General features: G+C 37.2%; 4 protein-coding genes and 1 pseudogene across 4 annotated transcripts in view; all 5 read right to left on the bottom strand.

Moving 5' to 3' along the window:
- Positions 1–2345: 2345 nt before the first annotated feature.
- On the bottom strand, positions 2346–4110 carry LOC148309764 (uncharacterized; annotated as a pseudogene).
- A 2216-nt stretch (positions 4111–6326) lies between these two features.
- LOC148309763 (uncharacterized) lies at positions 6327–7192 on the bottom strand. The gene is made up of 2 exons (XM_088259507.1): positions 6675–7192; positions 6327–6366 (listed from the first exon to the last, which is right to left on the bottom strand). The coding sequence occupies exons 1-2, from the start codon at positions 7190–7192 to the stop codon at positions 6327–6329; spliced, it is 558 nt and encodes a 185-aa protein (XP_088115633.1).
- Positions 7193–13770: 6578 nt separating this feature from the next.
- LOC148309761 (uncharacterized) lies at positions 13771–16331 on the bottom strand. Its single transcript, XM_088259397.1, has one exon. It carries the CDS (start codon positions 15726–15728, stop codon positions 13887–13889), a length of 1842 nt encoding a protein of 613 aa, XP_088115523.1. The 5' UTR covers positions 15729–16331; the 3' UTR covers positions 13771–13886.
- LOC148309762 (uncharacterized) lies at positions 15780–16280 on the bottom strand. Its single transcript, XM_088259506.1, has one exon. It carries the CDS (start codon positions 16278–16280, stop codon positions 15780–15782), a length of 501 nt encoding a protein of 166 aa, XP_088115632.1.
- A 7991-nt stretch (positions 16332–24322) lies between the features above and the next one.
- LOC148309757 (uncharacterized) overlaps positions 24323–26093 on the bottom strand; it is a 42829-nt gene continuing 41058 nt past the window's right edge. Inside the window, exon 2 of the mRNA XM_088259398.1 lies at positions 24323–25845. Coding sequence (XP_088115524.1) covers positions 24677–25159 — 483 coding nt within the window. The 5' untranslated portion in view covers positions 25160–25845 and the 3' untranslated portion in view covers positions 24323–24676. The remainder of the gene's footprint in view (positions 25846–26093) is intronic.

Raw genomic sequence — 26093 nt, 5'->3', positions numbered from 1 at the left:
TATATATATATATATATATATATATATATATATATATATATATATATATATATATATATATATATATATATATATATATATATATATATATATATACACCCCTGGACAAAAAAATTTACGAGTCCTCAAAAAAACTAAAATTGACACATAATGAATTATTCTTGATATTTAATTAGTTTTTTTTGTATTGTTTAACATATGTGATGACTACTCGTTACTTCAAGGTTAAAATGAAAGATCTTACTCATGAATTGTACTTAGAAATTGCCATTATATACCAGGTATCAGATTATCCGAACCTTAGAGACCCATAACGGTTCATTTATGGTCGAGTGTTTGTGATGGAGTAATAAAAGACATGTAATTTTTTTTATTCATATTTAAGAAGAAGGTTCTAATCGCTTTATTTTAAATTAAGGTATTTTACATTTAAACATATCGCTCACTCCTTTCAAGAACGTCATAAATCAAAAATCGTCAATTTTCAGTTATGCACGTTTTCGGAATGTCCAGAAAATATACTACATCCCAGCAAAAGAGGCATATTTTTAACTTAATATTTACCCGCTACGGGGCAAAAAGTGTTGTTTTTGCATTTTGAAGAAAAGGTAATGTTTATTTATTTTTTTAAATAAATTTAATATTTTTCAAATGGAGGAAAAACCTTCAGGTTTTACCCAAAAAGATCTGTTGCACAGTAAAAAGTTTAATAAGTGGCTTGATATTTATTTTTAATACATTGTATTATATTTTTAAACTTTAAAAAGGTTCTCCTGAAAAATCAAGTTTTTTGATTTATGACGTTCTTGAAAGGAGTGAGCGATATTTATAACATTTAAAAATATTTAATACTTAGTGAATTCACCTTTATTTTTTATAACATGTAAAATTCTATTATTTAACGAAGCGTAAAGCGAATCTTAAATTTCTGATGTTATTTCTTCTTCCTAAACTTGAATCAAGTTTTTTTTAAATTCCTCAATGTTTTTTTATTTTTTTTTCACAACTTTTTTTTTCATAATCGCCCATAAATTTTCTATCGGGTTCAAATCAGGACTGTTCCCGGGCCACGTCAACGATTTTAAGCCAATTTTATCCTTGTATTCAATGATCTGTAAGAAAAACAATAAATTATTTATCAAGTGGTCTACAAAGTGCATTAAAAAATAAATATTTGTACTCACAGTGCGGGCTCTATGGCACGGCGCCAAATCGTCCTGAAAAATCGGGTCCGCGGTATACTGCGTAATGTCCTCGATTGTTGGAATAAGATGGTTTTTCAGCACTTTTTTGTACTGGATGGCATTCATCGTACCCTGTATAAAATTTAGAGGTCCCAAACCGTACGCTGTCATGCACCCCCAAATCATGACGTAGGGTGAATGTTTAACGGTTCGAGGGACGCACGATGGATGGTATTTTTCCCCAAGTTTTCGTCGAACTATCTTTATGCCGTCTGGACCAAAAAGGTTGAATTTTAATTCATCGGAGAAAATAACATTTTGCCAATCCTCCAAGGTCCAATTCTGGTGCTCCTTCGCCCAATCCAGTCTAGCCTTCTGCATTTTGTTCGTCAGTAATGGTTTCTTTGCGGGACTTCATGCTTGGAAACCATGCTCCATCTGCCGCCTGAACATTGTTTTTACTAAAAATGTTGATTAGCTAGTAGACTGCACCTCTGCGTGTATTTTAAGTGCCGTTAAAAATCGATCGCGCATAACAATTTTTTTTATTAAGCGATCATCTCGGGCAGATGTCGCGCGCCCCCATCCGCTTCCTTTTTTCCGTTCTATGGATTCAGTTTGTTGGAATTTTTTAAATAAAAACCTCACTGCACCTTCTGAATACCCAACTCGACGAGATATTTTACAATTAGATATGTTTTGTTGCGACAGTGTGATTATTTTGGATTTTATCGCTATCGACATTTGCTTTGCACTTTCCATGATTGTTGTGTTATGTTCCCTCAAACGCGGGTAAAACAAAATTGTTGAGACATTTTAAAATGTAAATATTGTAGAAAGGTGACACAAAGTGTCTTTAATTTATTGAACAAAAGAAAGAGGTATCGATAAAGGATTTCTTAGAAAAAGAGTTCAGTAAAGTCAAGGCGTGCGGTAGCAAGTAAACTCGTAAATTTTTTTGTCCTGCGGTGTATATATATATATATATATATATATATATATATATATATATATATATATATATATATATATATATATATATATATATATATATATATATATATATATATATATATATATATATATATATATGAAAAAATATATATATTTATATACAGGCTATTTTATATTGATTGGTTAAAACAAAACATTCATGGGACCTGTTATCATTTCAGAATAGCCATATTACCATATTTTAACTATAACTTAATGTTTGTGCATGCATTTCTCATTTCTCTAAATTCTCTATTTAAAACGTCTTGCATGTTGACCTGCAGGTGTTTTATCAGCTCTGATTACAATTTCGTGATTATCAGATGGCATCAGATCCAGTGCAGTTTTAAACAATATAATCAATTGATTGTGTGTTCATGAAATAAAGTTTGTAATTGTTCTACAATAGACCTCTTTACTAAATTGTTATGTGCACAACGCAGATCAATTTCTTGTGGTGAATTGCCCATAAAATAAATTTGCAGGAATTTGTAGTTGCTATCTGACACTGGTAACAGTGAACCTGCTCTGTGAGATATTTGCCCTTGTATCTGTAAATTAAAACCAAACACTATAAAATAAAATAAATAAGCAATGTGGGGTATAAATTTATGGATTGTCAGTGATCAAACTTAAATAATATTAGTTCTTAAAAATTAAAAGTGTCACTGAAACTGAATCACCAAATAATATGGTGACTAAGTGATAGATTTCTTAATTACTAAGCAATTGAAGATTAGTGACACATCTTAACTTAGGTGACAGAAATTTTGTTCGCTAAAATAATTATGAGTAACTGCTATAATACATACCTTGAAAGTTGGCATAAAATTTTTTTCCGAACTACATTTGTTGCCCCAAATGAAGTCATTTGAAAGCAATTATTATATTGTTGGATATTTGTCAAAAAGTGTATGGAATCTGTTCCTATTCCTGAAACCAATGAGTACAATGGTGGTGGATCCAATGGTATCAATTTCACTTTACCATTTGCGCAACACAATCCGTTGGCTTCGTTTTTGTATTTCAATGCCTCACAATATGAGCAAACCGAGTTCATAGAACCAATAACAACACATTGGTAGTTACTGTAGTCAAGTGACACATCGTAACTGAAAGCGGCTCGATTCAAACTTGCGCGATTATTTGTTGAATGTCGCGCTCGCGCTTCACGCGTTTGTGACATCCGAATTCTTTCACGTTCATTTCGGTCCTCACGTTCTTGTGCAGTACGATTAGATCGGTAATTAGCTTGGTTTGTAGTATTTCGTGTTCTTCTACCTAAATTGCTTCGTCTTATAGGAGGCATATCAAATATAAATTATTGTGTCACTAAACACTAATTAAGTAAACACTCTGCACAATACACGATATACAAATTTGTTTCGTGTATTAGTTAACAAATGCAAACTCAGTAGATTAGGTTACAGAAAATCCAAGAAAAACAACACAATGTACAACGGCAAATCGACATTGTCAGTTTGTTGTTGTTTTTTTTTTCTTTATTTGATTTGACTTGAAGTCTTTCAAGCCGTACCAATGTTTTTGTCTGTAAAATAGGGATATTAAAACTTTTATTAACGCGGTTTGTATTTGACTGATGTAATGACGTGAAAACTGATGCATTTTATGTCGCGTGCCGATAGTAAAAGTCCGAGGGGTTCCTCCTACTTTCAGAAGCTCAGATGTAATTCCGTCTTCTCCAGGGGCTTTGTTGTTCTTAAGTTGTTTTAGGGCCGATTTAATTTCGAATATACTTATATCTGGGATGTCTTCAGACCAGTGCTTTGTGAGAGTAGCCCTCTTGTCGTCCGCAGCTCTGTCAATAGGACCTGGCATCGTAGATGAATACAATAACCCGTAGAAATGTTCTATTTCCTTCAGTATATCATTAAGATTTGTTGTTATCTTCCTATCGTGTGTCTTTAGTTTGGAAAGTTGGGCCTGTCCTATAGAGGTGTGTCTGCTAAATGCATTTGACCCTCGGCCTTGTGCAACTATCTCCAACGACGTATAGAGTTCGGGCAGACTGACCATAGACATTGATAATCGATATTTGGAATAATTATTTTGGAATTTTAATTTTTTCACATCTATTCGCATATTTTAATAATTTCGCATATATAACACGCCGCAATGTGACTGAGCAATGACAGATGACGACGCGTGAAATGAGATATCGGCACCTTACATATTTTAATGCACAGAAATGGCTGAACTGAGATATCTGAGTGATAGGCAAGATATCTCACTTTTACACTGGCGTCAGAAAATATTTCATCAATCGTTTGAGTGCTATAGCACTGAGTGGGATATGTATGTTATCCCAGTTTAACACTTAACACGGTGTGATATTTTATGCAATGCTAAAGTGGGATATTTCTCTTACAAATATTTTTTTAACAAGACCAAATATCCCAGAACAGCACTCAACACTAAAAAAAATAACGAATTTTATAAGCAGGTAACCCGCACATCGTTTCTTTTTAGAAATCCCACTTCAGTTCTGAGGCGACGATATGGTGGTTTAATCTTTATTATACCCTCTTTTATTTCTGGATTTGTTATATTAACCTTTATTATCATTTCCGTTCGCGCTTTAAGTTGGATTTTATTTTCGTCATTTGTATTTATTTTTAAATATTCGTCTCCTACAATTATTTTATTTATTTTCGTAGTCGATTTTTGTTATGTTGCGTTCTAGGAAGTCATGTCCTAGTATACCATCATGATTTAATTCGATTTCATTTCCGTCCACTATGTGAAATTTATGAGGTATGGTAAATTTTTGAATCTTAAGATTTAGTATGAATGAACCTAGAGATTCACTCGGATACTGCGAATTAATTCCATTTAATTGGATAAAATCTTTGTCGTTTATGATAACATTTTCATCGAAACATTATTTTTTTAGGATTGATACTGCTGCTCCAGCATTGATTAGAAATTTCCGCTTGATTGTGTCATGATTGAAAGGAATAGCGAGAGTTATGTAATGTATTTTATTCATCGTAGAAATGGTTGCTATTCTCCGAATTAGAAGTCTGGAGTTTTATTCGATGAACCGACTTCGACATTCATCGACTCTGACACGTTTAAAGTATTCACCTTTTTAAATTGTGTTTGGCTTTTTTTTTTTTTTTTTAATAAGGCATTCCACCCACCCATATGGAGAGTGATCTCTGCCTGAACCATAAAAAAAAACAGAATTATGCGACAATGACAAATTGACAAATGACAAAATATATCAGATTCAGGAAGGTACGTACAAGTACATATAACTACAACAGGTCAACGTAATGGGACTGTTTGTCAGTATATTAAAATAAATTTATACCCAAATTGCAACAATATAAACTTACACAGCAAAACAATATATCAAACACAACTGTACATTAAACACATTAAAATAAACAAGGTCCGGTTTTTCTATAATTAGTCTTTCATTTAAATTTAGAAATTTTATTAAATTAAAATTAACTAAGGGATCTTGGAGTGATAAAAGGAATTCAATACTTACCGGAAATGTCACACATTTTCTTCGAATTTCACGCTCAAATACCTGTCGTTCCATTAGTGGTTGGCTTTCCACGGGTGCTACTTTGGATTGATTGGTTTGATTAGATTGATGGGTTTACCATATCCGTACCCATCGGATTTGCAGTTCTCGAGACGTAGTTTGTCATAGAATTGTTTTTTTTTGACATTCGTCAAGGGTGTGTCCATTGAATTTGCAGTATTTGAAGATTCAGAAGATTTTTTGTCATTTTTACTCCTTCTTCCTTTTTCAACATACGTTTTCGTTCACTCACCCCATGCTTAACTTTCATTTTACATTCCTTGTACACTTCTTTAACCGATTCATACTCAGTGGAGTTTTTATTTTTTACTGCTATACAATCTAACCACGCATTCTTCTTCTCTTTCACTAATTTTTTAACATTGTCATCCCACCACGCATCGCCTTTTTTCCTTCCTTGCACCGCTATACCACACACTACCTTTGCAGATTCGCACACACTTTCTTTTAAATGTTACCACATGTCATTTATACTTAGATTCTTTCTATCCTCCGCGATCAACCTACTGCATACGTCTTTTACAAATTTACCCTTTATGTCGTCATTCTGCAGTTTTTCTACTTTGACTCTAGAGGGAGCCGCCACCTTGTTTGTTTTGGCCCTCCATCCTTGAAACAGAATCACTCTTGAAACCGCCAAAAAGTGATCTGTTTTCATTTCGGCCCCCCTAAACACCCTTGTTTCTACTGTGGCGGATTTCAATCTAGAGTCAATGACGACATAATCGATAATGGACCTTTCATTTCGTCTCTCCCAAGTATATTGATGGATTCCCTTGTGTGCAAAAAAAGTATTTGACACAAAGAGATTCCATTCCAGGCATACCTCTAACAACCTCTTCCCACTATCGTTTACTCTTGCATCCCCATACATACCAAGCGATAGTTCAAACCCTTCTCTTCTTGTTCCAACCCACCCATTCAAATCACCAGCCAGAATTACCTTTTCATTATTCATTTTTCCATTCATCACATTCATTACATTCAACCAGAACTCATCCTTCTCAGATTCGGTGTCGGAGTTGCCGGGAGCATAACCTATCAGCACAAGTAGTCTTGTCAATCCGACTTTGAATCTGATAAACATGAGTCTCGCGTTTATAAACACATATCCTTTCATACATTCTACCATCCTGGGTGACAGAAACGCGGCGACGCCCTGACACGCTCTATCTGACTCGGGGAGTCCAGACCAGAGGACCAGCGAGCTGTCGTGCTCCATCGATCCATTTCCTTTCTTCCAGCTTTCAGTCACACATAGTAAATCTAAGCACTTACTCTTCCTCACATCACACAGTTCATTCATTTTTCCATCCATACGTCCTCTGATATTCCATGTCGCAATTCTACACTCTAGCGTTGTTCTCTTCTTTGCGCCCACGCGGGAAGAGCGGCTGACTGGATTGCGAGTCTCAGCGCGGCCATTGGAAGGCATCTTCCCGCTACTCACTGTTCTATACTACATACATATTTTAGTTAAACTAGTACAGACTACAAAATACATCACACTTACTCTTAAACCTTACACTTACTTTAAAAATAAAAAAACTTAAACTTAAAAATAAAAATAAAACGTTTATGGGCTCACTAAAGTTCACTAAAATACAAAATATTGTTTTTACAAGGCTGCGTCTGGAGCGGGAGAGAGATCCGGCGACAAATTGTTACGCCTTCCTCACGATCGTCTTGGGTTAGAGGAGAGCCAAGATGTTGGACCGGATGCCTCCCTGAGCGATGGTCATGCTGGATAGCATCGTGTTGAGCTCCACGTCGTTTAGTATGGCCAAGTTCCACTTTCCAGATTAACGCAGTTAAAACGGGTCTTCCTTTTATCGTCTTTTGCCGCCCTTCCGTAACCCGATAGTTTGTTTTTTAAATTTTTGCTTTTTTTTTTTACTTTTTTTTTTTTTTTTTACTTTCTCGTTTGCTATAGCTGGCGTGCGAATGGAGATATTTAAAATTGCCGTTTTATTTCATAAGAATGGTCTTACGTACGGCGTATGGTGTTCTAGGGTTCTTATTGTCAATTGCGTATCATTGTTTTTTTTTTTTTTTTTTTGTTTCACTGGTGACATATTTATCACCGAGACGGGTAAGGGATGAAATGGTCACTTGCACTTAACACATGTGTTTAGAGTTTCTAAGAATTTTAAACACTGACTCGTTCCCGCATTCCTATATGAAGGACGCTATGATAATGCACTTGATTCGCTGTTATCCGTTAAGAGGTAACCTTTACAAAACACTATTTGTTCCTCCATTAATTTCATTTGTCCTCTTAATTCTTCGATTCCGCATTCCTGATTCTGTAAATTAGCGTACAATTGCCTAGCTATACTGTCTACCCTATTGATGAAGTTGCACATTCTTTCGTTTCTACCTTGTTTTAATGTATTGAGTTCTAACAATAGGTGTCCGCATAATTTCTTTTCTCCGAATTGTCTTCTAAGAGCTTCCTTAAGTTGTTCCCAATCCTCTATGATATAATTTGAGGTAACGACTGCCGCTGTTCCTTGTAGGTCAACTCTAATGTAGTCTATTAAATGAGGAATTTGTGATGTTCCTGCCTTTTTAAGCGCAGTTTCACAACAGTGTATGAATGAACTGAGTGTTTGCCTATCTCCGTCGTAAGGTTTTATAAATTTGAAAAAAGTTTCCAGGGTGAATTCTTCTTTTGCGAGTACCTTCTTTCGAGTATTCTTGCCTAATGACCTGTCATCATCGTCAGTTACGTCAAACTTACTATCCTTAACTGCCATGTTTAATTAATTAATGGAATCAACTATTTTAATAAAGAATTTAAATTAAAATAAAAATTTTGGCAATAGTAAATTAGATAATCATTCACTTACAGTATTAAGTAGTACAATGTCCAGAGCTGCATCGTTCCTTCGGGATGAGTCCTCGGCTTCCTTAAAGGATTAAGATCCACCGATGAGCTTGAAGTCTCCTCGTTGTTCATAACCTTTCTCAGACACGGGCTGTTCAGCACTTGATCTGCGGCCAACTCCCAAACGAAATCTTGAAAACACTTTCACCGATTTCTGATGATCTTTTGGAATCCCCTCCAATTCCAATTGATCAAAATTTTGTAATGTTGGATTTTGGAATCCCACTTCTGACACCAATTTTATTGTTGCGACGTCGTACTAAGTTGGCTTTTTAAAAAAAGGTCTTTTTTACTTCACACAACTTTATTTACAACGTTACAATTTAAAATAGAACTCTACAAACTATGTATGAACATTAGCTGTACTATACTGCACGGAATGATGGTCCGGTGACGTAACTGTCGAACACGGTCTTGTTGGTTCTCTTGATGACTGACTGATCATGCTGTTGCTTGAGTCGTCTCCCTTTTATACTGCCCAAAATGTTATCTGACCTCTGATTGCGTATGCATTGGAATGTTAATGGTATTGTTTACCCTTTTCAATAGTTAGGTAATTTCCATAGGTTTTAGGCAATGTTTAGTATGTAGGCTTGACACACCCCCCTCAGCAGCAGTGAGATTTTTATAAAGGAAAACGGAGAAAAAAGAGACGCTGGAGGCAGGGGTCAAGTAAGCCAGGATTAATTGAAACTCTAACACTTCATTTTTCATTGATTTATTATTGAAACACAAAAAAAACCCACCAGTATAACCTTAAAACTAGACACTCGATAACTGTCTTTTATATATAACTTAACCTACACTAAACATACTTATAACTAACTTAATTAAAGCTTAAAAATTACCTTATCTCTACACCACTTAATATTACTTCGACGGCACTATTCGCGGGGCGGCGTCGCGGGACGACGCGGCCAAAGTTTCCTGGAGACAGGCCCGCGGAAGGGGGGCGCAAGGGGCCGTGTGCGAGGCCGCGAAAGTGGCCCAACACGGGGGCGGTGTGACATCCCTTGTGCTGATGAGGCGGCCGGCGGGAGAGAGAAGAGCGGCGATCACGTCGAGGCGCTGGGCGTAATCCGCGTATCGAAGAGGAAATACCGGATGACTCGCCCCAGGTCACCTACGTGATGCTCTGCGGAGCGTCCTCCTGACGGTCCGCAAGAGGCCGGCAATCAGCCACAATGATGCACCGCCCCGTTGTCACTTCACAACATTCACTTGAAATTCTAAATGACAAACTCTAAACAATTTAGATTTATTTGAACTTAACCTCCCCGGCTTAAAACCGGGGAGCTCACGAGGCAACACGTCCAGCCGCAAAGGGCTAAGGACGCCGACTTTCTTATTTAAACTTAGCCTCCCCGGTTTAAAACCGGGGAGCTCGCGAGGCAACACGCCACCAAGGGCTCCGGATGCCGACTTTTTTTATTTAAACTTAGCCTCCCCGGTTTAAAACCGGGGAGCTCGCGAGGCAACACGCCACCAAGGGCTCCGGACGCCGACTTTTTTGCAATCGGGCCCGAGGATCATCTCTGGGCTGAGGGCCATAAAAACGTCTAGAGGAAGGGGAAGATAGTTGCCAGGTCGACCCCTGGCATGGAAATTTCCATCCGTCTGGCTCGACCCCGTGGGTCCTTCCAGACAATGGCCCGATACCTGAGCTGCCCGTGACTTCAAGCTTCAGGTATATTCGTTGCAATTTGTTAAACAATATTTATTATGAAAAAAAAAATACTTTTATCTTTATCGCAACTGAATTTTCGGCCAGACTAAAAATGCCACACATCAGGCTCTTTGTCTTTCGTAATTACAACAATATATATAAAACAAAAAAAAACTAAAATTGACATATAATGAATTATTCTTGATATTTAATGAGTTTTTTTTATTGTTTGACATATGTGATGACTACTCGTTACTTCAAGGTGATCGGGCAGTTTTCGGCCGCGTACTAGTGCTGGTAACGGGTGATTTTTCGCGTAATTTTGCGCTAACGTAGACCTCTAGAAAAATTGCGATAACTTCAAAAATATTTGTTTGATTTCAATACTTATTTTTGCAACTTATTTATTTTGTTTCATTTTATTTTATTATATTTAGAAATGTATTCTTCATCGTTAAACTAGTGCAGAATTTCACATAAAGCAGGAAAGTTTTGAAAAAAATAATTTTTTTTTTACATAACATCCTTTATTTTACAAATTATACACAAAGATTATTTCTAAATGTAAAATAAAAATTAGTAATGTTTTAGGGTGTGATATCTTTCAAAACATTTGCCCCTGTGTAGGGGAACTTCACAAAATTTGCATATGAAGCATGTTTCACTACGCACCTTGCGCGCTGAACAGACACGACATTGCCTTTGAACAAATTTCTTCTTTCCCTTGCTTTCAATTTTGGCTATCACATGTTTGCGCATGTCCATGGAAAGCCTTCCAGGAGGGTCACGAGAAGGAGCCCTTTTCCACCAAGATGTCGATGGCCCTGGATCTTCAGAAATAACTTCTTCATGAATCGAATCGGAAGTCCATTCCAAGGCAATGTCATATAAAAATCTTTTATATTTAATCTTTTTAGTTGTAATGGAGTTGTATACAACAAAAGAATTGAATAAGGCACAATTTATCATATACGTTGCCACACGTTTTGTCCATTTCGTGGTTTTTCTCAAAATATTGTAATACGATAAATATTGATCGGCACGATTGACGCCTTATTGTAATCAATAAGGGCATTTGGCTTGATAATCTTTTGTCGCGTCATTCGGTCGACGTTATGGCTCTCCTTCATTTCTGCGGAATGGATAGAAGATATGAGAGATACCTCTTTCTTGGATTTCCAAACTTGTAACAGTATATCATTTTTCCGACGGAATATTGTATCTCCTCTCTGTAAATCCGTTTTTTTTTAGGCATTCAGGTAAGCCTCTATTTTTTGTAATGGTTCCGCAAACCCTTATTTTCTTTTGTAAAAGCGGAACAGTATTGTCAACACTATTATAATAGTTATCCATATACAAATGGTGCCAGACATCAGTATATGGCGAAACTACAGTTTGGATTGTTTCAATCAATCGTAGTCCTTGCGCAGCGTAAATTTCAAAATTACAGATATATCCTGTATCACTCTCGGATAATATTCTCACGAGAATCCCGTACTTTATGATTTTTCCAGCATTGTACACCCTGAAGAATAGTCTTCCTCTCCATGGTATTATGCCTTCATCCAATGAGACTTGCTGTTTCGGCTTGTAGATATTTTTGAACTTTTCAACGAAGTGATTGATTATAGGTCTTACTTTTTCCAGACGATCAGCTGGGTCAGTAATATCTTCATTGTTATTGAAATGCCAAGCGCGCCATATTTGGTTAAACCTATCTCTTGACATTGTTTTACCGAAAAACGGCGTTTCTAAAACAGGATTCAATTCAATTCAATTCAATTCAATTTATTTTATTCAATAATTAATATATACATTACAAACAAACATTTAAGGCGTATACATTAAAAAAACAAATAAAAAATTACGCAAGAAGACTCTTGTTAAATGTGTAGAAGAATCTCGCTTCGGAAAACTCCTTCGGACACATGGAACAGATCAATATCCAATGTGATATTGTTCAACATAGCGGTAGCTCTTCCTACAGGCATAACCATCGGCAGGTTGGTCCTGTGTATAGGAATGTGAAACAATCTATGCCGACGCTGTCTTAGGTAACTATCGGGAACATACAGACCAATGCTCTGGATAATTTCAGGATTATCGATTATACCGCGCAACAATGGATAAAAATGCGTAATCAAATACACATTCCTTCTAGTCTCTAAACTATTGTAGCCAAGCATACCCTGGAGAAACTGGGTCGGGTAGAGCCATGGATAATAGCCGTACTCTCTCATGTAGAGATACCTCAAAAACTTCTTTTGGACTTTCTCTACCATAAGAGAGTACTTAAGCTCGTGTGGCCCCCAAATCATCGAGCCACTCTCGAGTCTACTTCGCACCAAGGAGTTATAAAGAGTTCTCAGCACGCGGGTATTTTCGAAAACCCTGGCAGTACGCAGAACAAATCCTAGCATTTTCAATGCATTACCACTGACTGCCTCCATATGATCGTGAAATGTCAGGGTGCTCACAAATCTAACGCCCAGATCTCTAACATTCGATGCTCGCATCAGATTTTGGTCGTTCATTTTGTAGCGATAAAATAATGTTTTTTGGGCCCTAGTGAAAGACGTGATCGAACACTTAGAAACATTAAACATTAGTTTGTTTCGTCTTCCCCATTCACATATATTTGATATATCTGCTTGGAGAAGATGAAAATCGTCAAAAGTTGTCACCTTTAAGAAAAGCTTTAGGTCATCCGCAAATAACAAAAACCGTGAGTTTAAAATTACATTCTTAATATTATTGATGAAAATAGAAAACAATAATGGACCCAGGTTAGAGCCTTGCGGGACACCCGAGAAAGTATTGAAGGACTCTGACGCAAATAGACCGTAGGAGACATATTGGTTTCTGTTTTGAAGGTAGCTCGCCATTAATTTTAGCATACCATCTGAGAAACCAATCTCATACAGCCTCTTCAATAAGACATCATGGTTGACTGTATCAAAGGCCTTGGCGAAGTCATTATTTGAACAGTCTACCTGATGTCCCGCGTCTAGAGTTCTGTGACATAATTCGTAAAAACCATCAGATTTGTTTCAACCGATCGGCCTTTCCTGAATCCATGTTGTTCATCAATTATTTATAAACGGCTCTACTCGGGAAGCGACGATTTTACTTATTAGGATTTCAAATACCTTAGCTGGTGCAGAAAGAACAGCTACAGGTCTATAATTTTCTACGGATGACTTAGAGCCACTCTTATGTATAGGAGTAACCTTTGACATCTTCCATGTTTCCGGGAAGACCCCTGTATTCACTGAAAGATTATATAAAAAACAAAGTGGTCTTTTAATCAAATCCACGCAGCCTTTTAGGAAGAAAGTTGGAATGAAATCTGGACCAAGAGAATTAGTGTTACTTAATTTTTTTATAGTGTCGGCCACATCTTTCTCATTGATATTACAAACATCAATAAACTGCGCACCGGTCGGCGAACATTTCTTGGCAATGCTAATATCAAGAAGCGGAGGTTCATTACTATATACAGTCTTAAAACGACCTGCAAACGCCTCGGCAATGTCTGCACCCCGTACTATTTTTTCACCCCACGTCATGGAGTTAATATTCCCACCATCCGCCTTTTGAGACTTTATGTAGTCCCAAAAAGTATTTGGATCCTGAAGAATACCATTTTCCATGCTGGTAATGAACTCCCGGTATGCTACGTCTCACGACAGATCTGTAACGTCCAAACATCTCATAATCACTGTGGCAGCCAGAAGCTTTCCATTTCTTATGATAGAAATGCTTAGTCCGTATGTCTCTAATAATCTCCCTATAAAACCACTTTGGATATCGCCTTCCACCAGTAGCCTGAGATATTCTAGGGAAGCAGGAATCAAATACACCTTCAACAGTATAATAAAAATATTGTACCGCCTCGTTTACATCCGATTTGTTATACAGATCTCCCCAATCGATACCGTCCATGAGGTAATATAGCTGGCCGAAGTCGCCTTTGTGAAAGTTCCAGCCCCTCTGACGAACTGTACCCTCCCCGGGAACTCTGAATCGACTGGGGCGATCTGCAATCGGATTGTAACAAAATTCAAGTGCGGGGTGGTAATTATCTTCTCTCGTAAGAGGTGGTAATGATCGAAGTACATCAATCGCCCTTCTACTAATTACTAAATCCAAAGTTCTACTTTTAAAGTTCAAAATATTATTATACTGTGAGAGACCCAACATCGAGCACAGAAAAGTGAGGTCATCTTCTACACTTGTAATATTTCTTGCCGACTGTAGGTTAAAATCACCCAATATAATAATATTTCTACCTTGAAGTAGCTCTAAACTGGACAGTACCTTGTCGAAGAACAATCGGTATACTTCTGTCTCACTCGCCGGAGGAAAATATAGTACGCAGATGAACGTAATATCGAGATCGCATGTAAGTTTTACCCAAAGATCTTCATTGGACGTTTCCAAAATAGAAAAACGCTCGACTTGCAAGTTTTCTCTATTTCTCACAGCCAATAAACACCCTCCACCCTGCCTGTGGCCACCGCGGTCTCGTCTTACTATTGTAAAGTTACTATCAAAAAGTTCGGAATCAAAAACGCCAGCGTTTAACCAGGTCTCGGTTAGTGCTATGATATCAAGGTCACTGGCCGAAACATTGTTGTAGAATTCTACGCATTTTGTCTTCAATCCTCGAACATTCATACAGTAAAAATTCAATTTATCATCTTTCGCATTATCGCGAACTAGCCACTTTACTGAGGGAAGGCGCGGCGCATCTCGCGGTTTTGTCTCCCACTCTTTAATAAAAGATTTATGCGGCCAATTGTCGCTATGCAAAATTTTAGAAATATTTTTTTTATCTAACCCGACTTTAAATGACGAGTAGTCACCCCGCGATTTAATTTTGGTTACATTAAATGAGGCGGTACTCACCAGTGACGCTAAATAAGCAGACATGTCGTCGGCCGTTGTGTCCTTGTGAAACGGATAGAAGTGATAAAATTTCATTTTTTCATCTTCTCTCCACTTCCCCAAGGTACCTCGAACGACGACACGCCTCTTATTTTCCACTATCTTCCATGTTTTATCAGGCACCGCCACTGGGCCGCCAACAACGGCGGGGCAGGGCGGAGAGGGGCTTGCGGGGAGCTTAGGTACGAGCGTACGAGCCGAACTGGCAGAGATATCTGAGTAGGTCCGTACCCGTACCGACGTAGACGGCACTGGTTTGACGGCGGCAGAGGGGCAGGGCGGAGAAGGGCTCGCGGGGAGCCGACCTACCGAACTACCGAACTCAGTAGCGGCCGGATTTTGAACAGATTTTACTGTGCTTGAATCAATCCATTTCAGAATCTTATCCAACTTTGTCGTCACTAATTTCTCCAACTCGTTAATTCTCTCTGTGAGAGAACTGATGATTAGGTCCGACTGAGACATTTTGCGATTTAAGGTGCAAAAATAACAAAAGACGTGCACTTTGTGTGACAACTAGACACTCACTTCAGGATCTGTGGTCCAATATTCATTCCGTCTATCTTTCAGTACTAGCCCCATGAATATTATGAGACCTACAAACTTTTTCATTTCCGGAATGGTGATATCTTTCCATTTGATACCTTTGGTTTGTGATTTTAGTCGGTCGATGTTTTGATAATAATATCTGTTGGATTCGATAACCAAAGACTTAAAAAAATCGTCGTCTATGAACAATTTCAACACATCCATCTGTGTTTTTGGAGTATTATTCGAGGTAATTCCAGGAATACCAAAAAAATCTTCAAGAACTGGGGGATTATCATTTATAGACCAACCATCAACCTCTTCTTCGTCAGAACTGGACGAAATGGACGTAAATGTTGTAGGCAGTGGAATAATATCTTCATCATCAACTAGATCGCTATCATCACCATCAAAATCACTTTCACACGATATGTCGGATAAATTGTCGGCGTATATTTCTTGGTCACTATCTTCATTGTGGTGAGACATTTTTCTTATGGGATAAAACAAAATATAATAATATAACTAACTAAAAAAAATAACAAACTTTCAATCACAATCTTGGTAAAAATGTCTGTTTCATCGAAAATTTATCAAAAGTATTTTAACTTTTAAACACTAAAATAAAATGTAAATATGTACGTAATATATATATAATATCTATGTACTCGATATTTAGCTTTTAGCAACGTCCGACCACCAAAGAGTAGTGAAATAAACTAAAAAAAAATATTATTCTTCGTTTTAGTGTTGCATGTAGACCGTTATATGTACCGTTATCTATTGTCCTCAATCCCATCCAACCCATCTATTGTTCTCAAAAGGTTTTTACCTACATGGCTACAACCCTACAGACGCTATATAGCGAAAACTCAAGTATATTGGAACCCGTATTTGACCGTGGCCCGCGCTCCACTAACAATCTATCAAAAAAGTATAAATACGTGATCCGCTTTCTAGCATTAATTTGCTAAACACGTATCAATACATGATCCGATTACAATGTGTTAAAATAAAAGATCTTATTCTTGAATTGTACTTAGAAATTCCATTATATAACAGGTATCAGATTACCGGAACCTTAGAGACCCATAATGGTTCATCTATGGTCCAGTGTTTGTGATGGAATAATAAAAGACATGTTATTTTTTAATTCATTTTTAAGAAGTAGGTTCTTATCGCTTTATTTTAAATTAAGGTATTTTACATTTAAACATATTTATAACATTTAAAAATATTTAATACTTAGTGAATTCACCTTTATTTTTTATAACATGTAAAATTCTATTATTTAACGAAGCGTAAAGAGAATCTAAAATTTCTGATGTTAATTCTTCTTTCCAAACTTGAATCAAGTTTTTTTAATTCCTCAATGTATTTTGATTTTTTTTTCCCGACTTTTTTTTTTCATTATCGCCCATAAATTTTCTATCGGGTTCAAATCAGGACTATTCCCGGGCCACGTCATCGATTTTAAGCCAATTTTATCCTAGGGTACATTTATTGTTATATGGGTACATTTATTAGCGTGCTACCCAGATAACAGAATTGATCCAACTGTTGAATTACTCTATTTCCGAGAAGTATTGTTGGATGGAGGTCAGATTGCTCTTTTTCAACGATCATTGATTTTGTTTTGGCGGCATTAATTTTCAAATGGAACTTATCCAGAGCATTAGAGAGAGTGTTTAACATGTGGTTCATGTCACTCTCGTCCTCTGCTATCAGGGCGATGTCATCAGCGAATCTTATATAATGTATTTGTTGACCGTTTACCTTGCGTACATGTCCCATGAGAATAAATATTCCCATAAATTTTTCCATTTCATCCACAGTGACATTAGTCCATTGCAAATCCTTGCTGTGTGCTCAGTTTATGTATATTTTGCAAGCAGTATATATTTGTTTGCTCTACAATGAAACTAAAAAAACTATTCCCAAGGAACAAATCCGCCGTTGACTTAACGGTTTCAGGTTCACTTGGGAACACCTTTACACCAGGATTTCCAGTGAAATCTTCCAAAACTGGAACAGCATCTTCTGTAGACCAGTTGGCATCGCTGTTAGGAATCCTATATACTCTGGCGCAAAGCTCGAATTCTGAGCCGAACTATGTAGTCCCCCTCTTCTAGTCCTTGTACGAGCTCCACCTGTCCTTCCACCTCTCAGTGTTGCACTTCTTGGAACGTGCGAAGGTAGCAGCTGTTCCATCAAGTCATCACCAGTATCTTCAACGTCTTCACCATAGTCGAAAGTGCGGTCTGAACGCGGTGAAACATTGAAAATGTCGGACCGCAAATCATCCACGTTTCCGATATCACTAGACGCCGATGAATCGATATCTGAGTCCGGATCAAACATCAATTCATTGATATTTTCATTCTCAAATGTATTATCCACGTTTCTAGAATAAAAATAAAGAATATTGGAGGACATAACAAAAAATTTAAAAAAACTACGAGGATATTTAACAAAAACATTACATTAATCATTAATTATGTTAAATAATACGTAATATATAATATATTTACCTTTTCTGATCAAAATAACATATAAAGCTCAATACAACTCCTTTGGCTTTAATAAGGCTGATATTGTTTCCTTGACCGACTCTTTGATTCGACTTTGAATCTGACAAACATGAGTCTCGCGTTGATAAACACATATCTTTTCATACATTCTACCATCCTGGGAGACAGAAACGCGGCGACGCCCTGACACGCTCTGTCTGACTCAGGTAGTCCAGACCAGAGGACCAGCGAGTCGTCGTACTCCTACGATCCATTTCCTTTCTTCCACCTTTCAGTCACACATAGTAAATCTAAGCACTTACTTTTTCTCGCATCACACAGTTCATTCATTTTCCATCCATACGTCCTCCAATATTCCATGTCGCAATTCTACACTCTTGCGTTATTGTCTACTTTGCGACCCCGCGGGAGCGGCTTACTGTATTTCGAGTCTCAGCGCGGCCATTGGCATCTTCCCGCTACTCACTACTCTATACTACATATTTTAGCTAAAGCTAGTACACACTACAAAATAACTCACACTACATATACATCACACTTAAAAATACTTGAAGCTTAAAAAACTTACTTAAAAATAAAAATACGTTTATGGCCTCACTCATGTTCACTTAGACAATAAATATTATTTTTTTTAACAAAACGCTGTTTATTGGTCTCGGGGCTTCGAGTGGGCCGAGTCTGGAGCGGGAGAAAGATCCGGCGACAAATTGTTACGCCTTCCTCACAATCCTCTTGGGTTGGAGAAGGGCCAAGATGTTGAACAGGATGCCTCCCTGAGCGATGGTCATGCTGGAGACCATCGTGTTGAGCTCCACGTCGTTTTGTATGGCAAAAGTAAAATTTCCAGATTAGCACAGTTCAAACGGGACTTCCTTTTATCGTCTTTTGCCGCCCTTCCGTGACCCGATAGTTTTGTTTTTAAAATTTTCCTTTTTCTTTTGCTTTAGCTGGCATGTGAATGGAAAGTGGCGTAATCAAGATATTTAAAGTTGCCGTTCTATTTCATAAAATTTGACCGTCAAAGCATATGTACTATGATCGTTATTGTCTATTGCATACTGTTGTTTTTTGTTGTTTTTCTGCTGACATATTTATCACCGAGAAGGGTAAGAGATGAATATGGTCACTTGCACTTAACACATGTGTTTAGAGTTTCTTAGAATTATAAACACTGATTCGTTCCCGCATTCCTATACGAAAGACGATGATGCACTTGATTCACTTTTATCAGTTAAGAGTTAACCTTTAGAAAACTTAAACTTTTAACCATTTTAAGTTGACACTATCCACAGTATTTTTATATATGCTAAAAATTACAAACTTTAGATGCAGATATCCGCCGGAAACGATTTAATGAGAGAGACAGACTCTGCGCCTGCCAGTCCTGGCGGCTGGCAGAGTCCCAACAATCCATAATGCATCTTCTTCTTGTTCTAAAAATATATTTAACCGTTTTAGTGCTAAGCAATTTTGGCAAAAATAAATGAAAATTGCTATACACATATTGATTAATTTAGAGGAAAAAATAATGGTGTCAAATAAAACACTCTAACTTAGACAAATATCAATCAATTTTATTAATTATTTTTGCATTATAAAGATAAAATGTTTATTGTTTATTAATGTTTATTAAACATAAAGTGATATCAATATTATTGTATTTTATTTCTTTTAGAAAATAAAAAATCAAAAAAAAAATAGCTCAACAATTATGTTTTGCCGCACAAATAGCGTGTAGGCCTTTCCTACAGCGTACGCAAATAAGGCGGGATCGCTTTATCCCACTCCCTCTGTTGCTACACACCTCGCACTGGCGTAAGTTACGTCCCGGTAATTTTTCCAGCGCAAATTTTTTCTTTGATGAAGATGGTTGTGTTGACACGCTATTTTTATGATTCATCCACTCCTTTTCGAGATCCTTAATAATTTTCGATGTGAATTGGAGCCGGGTCATTTTTTTTCGGTAGTGTTGGAAACATACAAAATATAAGAGTTGAGTACCATTCTTCCAAAAATGTTGAATACTACTTTTTTCCAATATTTTAGGGTTCTTCGCTCGTCCAAATACACGTACAACATTTTGTCAGATTCGTCCACACCTCCCATGTATTTGTTGTAGTCATCAATCATGCTTGGTTTCACTTTTTCGTTTTCAAATTTCCCTTTCTTTTTCTTGATCGTCACACTATTAGTATCTGCATTGGATGAAATCAATATGACTGGCTTTGGTTTGGACTTTTTGTCTCTGAATGAACACATCAAAACATTTTCATGTGCTAGGTATTTGGCTTCTCCTACGATTGCTTTCTTAGCTTCTGGAGGAATCTCTTTTCTGTTACGTCTTATTGTTCCAGTTATATATGTATTTTGTTCCAAAAGGGCTTTGGCCAATCGTAAGCTTGTGTAAAAATTATCTGTAAACAAATGATAACCTTTGTTCAGGTAATTTCCAATTGAAAGCAATTTTTGCACTACCGTAAATCCAAGACCATATTTTTCTACCGAATCTCTGTCATCTGTATTTTTAGCTCCTTTGTAGCAGAAAAAACCCAAGCAATATTTGGAAACCGAGTCGCACAGCATCCAAAATTTGATTCCCCATTTATGGTGTTTTTTGTTTGGAATATATTGTTTTATCGAAGAATGGCAGTGAGTACCAACTAACGACTCGTCGATGGATAGTTGTTGATTTGGTACATAATGCTGATGAAATACGGTATTTGCATGTTTGACAAGCACATCAAACCTGCCACATGGGTCATAATTCGGATGGCCTGGTTCAAATAATAATCTGTTATCAACCAAGTGAAAAAACTTCAAAATCAGTTGGAACCTATCCCTTGAAAACATTGTCCCAAACCATGGTATGTGTCGGGAATTTTTTATCCAATAACTACTAATTGTTGGCCTTCTCGTTATTCCCATTTCGAGTATGACAGCAAGAAAGGCTTTCATTTCGTATATTGTTGTCGGCGTCCACTTTTTTGCTCGAGAATTATCCGATACAGTGTGCGAGGCCAAAAACTGTGCAGCATATCGATTTGTTTCCCTTACGATGGTTTCGAGCAGTGATATGGTAAAGAATATGTTGAAATAGGTTATGGGTGTGCCATCGGGAGGAGGCGCCCGCCTAGGTCCAGGAGTCTCGAAAAAATCATTTGTTGATTTAGAAAACACTTTTGTCGGAGGAATTTTGGCAAAAGTTGGTGTTTCTTCTGTTTCTGTAGATGAAGAGGAGGTAGAAGACTCACTTTCAATCCTCAATCTTTTTCTTCGATGCGTTATAATACTGCTATCATCACTATTTGTATCTGTCGTTTCACTCCCCGTAGAATCACTAGGAATCGAATCAACGTTCGAAATAATAGCACGTGACATGGTTATTTTTTTAAAATAATATAAAAAAACGATAAAAGTTATTTTTAAATGTATAAGAATGCACTCTCATCACAAATTACGCGCGAGGTTAGCGTACGTGCACTCCCGCGGAGCACCGAAAACACACTGAAACTCGCAGCGCTTTTGCGCTGCGCCGCAATTTTCGATACAAACGATCGCAGCGCTTTTGCGCCGCGTAGCATTCTAACGGTTAAATATTAAACTTAAAATTAAACGTTGGTTTGCCCGATAATCACAACGAAGTGATTGCACTTTCTTAAAACACTGAGGGTTTGCTTACTTTCCTTTGATTAACGGTTTCAACTTTTCCGTACCTGAAGCATTGCAGCAAAATAAAGCGGTTAATCGAACCTTTGATTCTTTGCCCCCCTTGCATCTCCTTTGAAAGTTAAAGTGCTGTGAGGAAGCAATTGATAAAATATGCCAGTTTTATCAGCATTGAAAATGTTACTTCTGTCATATTCCGCAGTAATTTTTTTATTATTTCGCCTTCACGCCATTCCGCAACACGTTCTTGTGGGACTCTGTTAGATTCTCCACAAATAGCTTTAGATGTCGTCGAAAGATGGTAATTGTTTTGGTGATAACTTACGAATGCTAGGTTCTGATGCTGTATTTGAATCGAGTACAGAGTTTCGTGGCATCCGCTTACATAACAAAACTTCTCTTTAAAGACTGACCGGCTCTCAAAACTCTGTTCAAAATCTGCTTTCAACGTCATTTGTAAAATGTTTTCTTTATGGCATAGGGTTTTAAATTCTGTAAAAAGACTTTCAATCCAATGTCTGGACTTGAAATTCTCGTGTTTGTCGCATTTCACTTTGACTTGGGTTCACATGTTGCGCTTGTTTGTATAAATCTTCAATTACCGCAAAAATATTTTCTTTTTTGGCTATCGCCAATTTAAGTTGGATTTTTTCGTTCATTTATATGTAATATCTTAAAAGTGTGTGATACGCCTTGAAATATTCGGTAGGGCATACGGCAACTTTACATTCCTTACACCAATAACGAGTTTGTATGCGTTTTTGAGGCCGCTGCGTAGTATTTTTACACACAACACACCTTCGATACACTGTCTCTTTGAATTAGGGTTTTGTGGAATGTCTGGCTCTTGAAATGGGCTCCGGTTTATGATATTTTTGAAGAAGTTGTCGCACAACTTCTAATTGGAAGTCAGTCAGTGATACACTTTTTTTGTCAAAAGCTTGTACATCGCATGCGCATTTATTAATAATACATCAATTGTGCGAAACGCGATTTTTTAATACCAATTATTGGTTTTACGCACGCTTTCAACAAAAGTAATCATCATATTCAACCTGTTCACGGAGCCCATGTGCTTGTTGTAACTCACCACACAGGAGGGTTTCACAATAGTGGCTTTTGTTTTGTAGTCCACTTTACCGGTTTCTATTGCTGATGCATCCCGTGCAGTGGTGAACATGTGCATATCTCTCTTATCATTCCATTTTACGGCAAGTAAGCATCCGGAAGCCATCGATTCCGTTTGGCCTTTTCGGAGGTTTCCAAATTTCGGAAGGTTTTTCCTTTTTCTTTTTAACCTTGCCACGGGCATTAGTCTTTTTTTCATGTAAATATTCAAATAAAGCTCGACTAGTGTACCAGTTGTCTGTATAAATAGTGTGACCTATTCCTAAATAATCACCTAATAAGGACACAACTACTTTTAAATACAATAATATCAGAGCAGGTACATATGTTCTGCCGTATATCACAGAAACTAAAACAAGTGGATTTTAATCACCTTATCACTTTTATTATTTGATATGATATAATAAAAATACCTTAATTTATGTATTAATTTTAAATCAAACACAGATTTTTTGAGTCTACTAAGTTGTATTTTATTAACAAAAACATATAAAAAATTATATTGTGACAATTGTTTCGCCTTGTTAGGGCATTATCAAACGAATGTGAAGATCAAATGGACTACGGTCCTTATGTAGCTATACAATTCTAAGTGACAGTTTTAACATGTGCAGCAATAATTTATGGGAGACAACAGTAGCTAATGGGGGATATAGGTATGTACCCTTATATTTATTTTCTGGGAAAGGAAGAATTTATTGACATGGCAATATTTTAGAGAACTAATATTTTAGAGCTTAATACAATTGTTGGAAATATTATTTTTAAGAATTTATATATGTAGTTTATATGTGTAATTATTAGTTTATCAATAACGCATCATGCAAGCGTTTACATAGAGAGAGATGATGTACAATAATAGTCTATTTAAATATGTTTAGCAGTGGTGAAGATATAAGGTTGGTTTGTTCATTAATGATTTTAAAATTAGGATTGTTTATATACTTACTAACTTCTAATTGCTCTAATATATTCATTTTTCTACCTTTGCTTTCAATATGTAATGGAATTGGTTTATTTGAGATATGAATTTTATGGTTATTTTCATTTAAGTGGTTGGCAAATTGAGAGTCTACTTTTTTTATTTTTAAAAGATCTTACATGTTCTGAATATCTAGTTAAGAAAGAGCGTCCAGTTTGTCCCACATCAATTGCATTACAATCATTACATTCTTGTTTGTAAATTCCATTGTTTTTTTAAAATATTTTATTTATCCTTCGAGTTTTTAAAAATTGATCCGTTATTATTGTTTGTTTTGAATGCCACTTTTATTCCATGTTGTTTCAAAACATTAGAAACTTTTATGGATATTGTACCTGAAAATTGTATGCAAGCAAATTTGTTTATTAATTGGTTATGGATAAATTAAATTAATACTATGTTTGTATATTTTTTGGTTTATTATTTTATTAATAGTCTTTTCTCCGAATCCATTATTTTCAGCTCTGGGCTGCACGGTGTTCTCCACCGCATTTCCAGCACTTCTTTATTTTTGCAGTGAGCCACGGAGTGTCTGTAGTTCATGCATTTCTTGCAAGCTATTATTGAGATACATTCAGCTACCCCAACTTGGCGTAGCCGATATTAATTCTACCCATCTCTAAGAGACTGGTCCATATTTCCGGTTGAACCGCAAGGACAGCGCACTTACGCTTGCTATCTTCCTTAAATGGCAGTGTGAAGAGTACAGCTGCCTCGCTATCTGTCGTTTGTTGTGAGGAGCTGTCAAGTTCATTTTGCTTGTATAGGGCCTCGATGATTTGTCCTTTTGTGAGGCTCGCGTCCACCCCTTTTAATATGACTTTCGGCCTGATTTTCGCGCCGTTTTGAACCGTAAGTTCGTTGTTTTTTGCTATTTCTTGCTCCCAGTTTTTGGTACGACGCGAGTCATGGAGTGACTTGTGGTGGGTCATTCGGCACCCATTGATCCCGCACACGCGACTTCTGGTACACTGTGGCGCGCGATGAGTGTTTTCCAGGCACGAGAAACACAGATTGTTGTCTTTCACGGTTTGCCAGCGTTCGTTCAACCTCATGTCCATATAGTCCTGACAAGACTGTAGCACACGCGACCAGGCGTAGAGAACACTTTTTGTCGATCGATGGCGGCGGCAGTGACGTTGTCACTGCGTTGACATGGTGATCGCGGGTCTTCCGGTTGTTCTCTCTGGTACTAGTCACTGTTTCGGCTCCTCCGGAACACGACTCATCGAGCCAGTGGGTCGAACTCTCCAACGGCAGCTCTGTCGTCGGTCCCTCGGCGATGGTTCCACCAGATCACTTTTATGCAGATGGACAGCTTGTTGATCAGTTGGTTCAGCAGTTGCAGGGTTGCCAAGTAGCTTGCTCCGTAGCCTTGGATGGTTGTGATTACGTTGTTGATGGCACTGATCATCTCCAGCAACCATTCTGCCGATCCGCTTCCATCGAGGCACTGCAGTCTCTCGACTCGGGCGAGCGTGGCTGCCCAAAGCGTCGCTCGAGCTTCCTGAAGATCTCAGGCACATTTCTCGGGTCCAGTAGTAGGGCGGGCACATCCAACTCCACTTGTCCTTGGAGCGACACGTTGAAGCGTAGCAGGTTTTCGGAGTCTGACAGGCGGCATATCCTAGTCCACTGCAGTTACTGCGCTCGGAAGGCTGGCCATTCTAGCGGCTCTCCGGAGAATATTGGTAGGTGTTTGACGTTAGACTGCCCCGGTTTTTTCCCTGCCTCTTATGTTTAGTCACTGGAATTTAAATGCTAAGTAAAAAAATTTTATAAAAAATAAAATAAAATTAGTGTTGCAATAAAGTTTTATAACTTAATATTTTTTTTAAATCATGTTTAAAAAGAAAAAAAAACACAAAATGTCAGTTTTAATGCAAAAATAATTTACTCAAATAAAACTTGTTTCACAAAACTTTGTTAAAACTATTTATAAACATAAAAAACTTGGAGCACTGTAACTAGGCAGGTATCAATTTGACAGTTGAA

This window comes from Brachycentrus maculatus, unplaced genomic scaffold (genome assembly GCF_059751285.1).
Source record: "Brachycentrus maculatus isolate JH-2025_06_01 unplaced genomic scaffold, ASM5975128v1 h1tg000117l, whole genome shotgun sequence".
Classification (NCBI taxonomy): Eukaryota; Metazoa; Arthropoda; class Insecta; order Trichoptera; family Brachycentridae; genus Brachycentrus; species Brachycentrus maculatus.
Note: the sequence above shows the minus strand (reverse complement) of the source record. Positions and strands in the feature narration are given on the sequence as shown.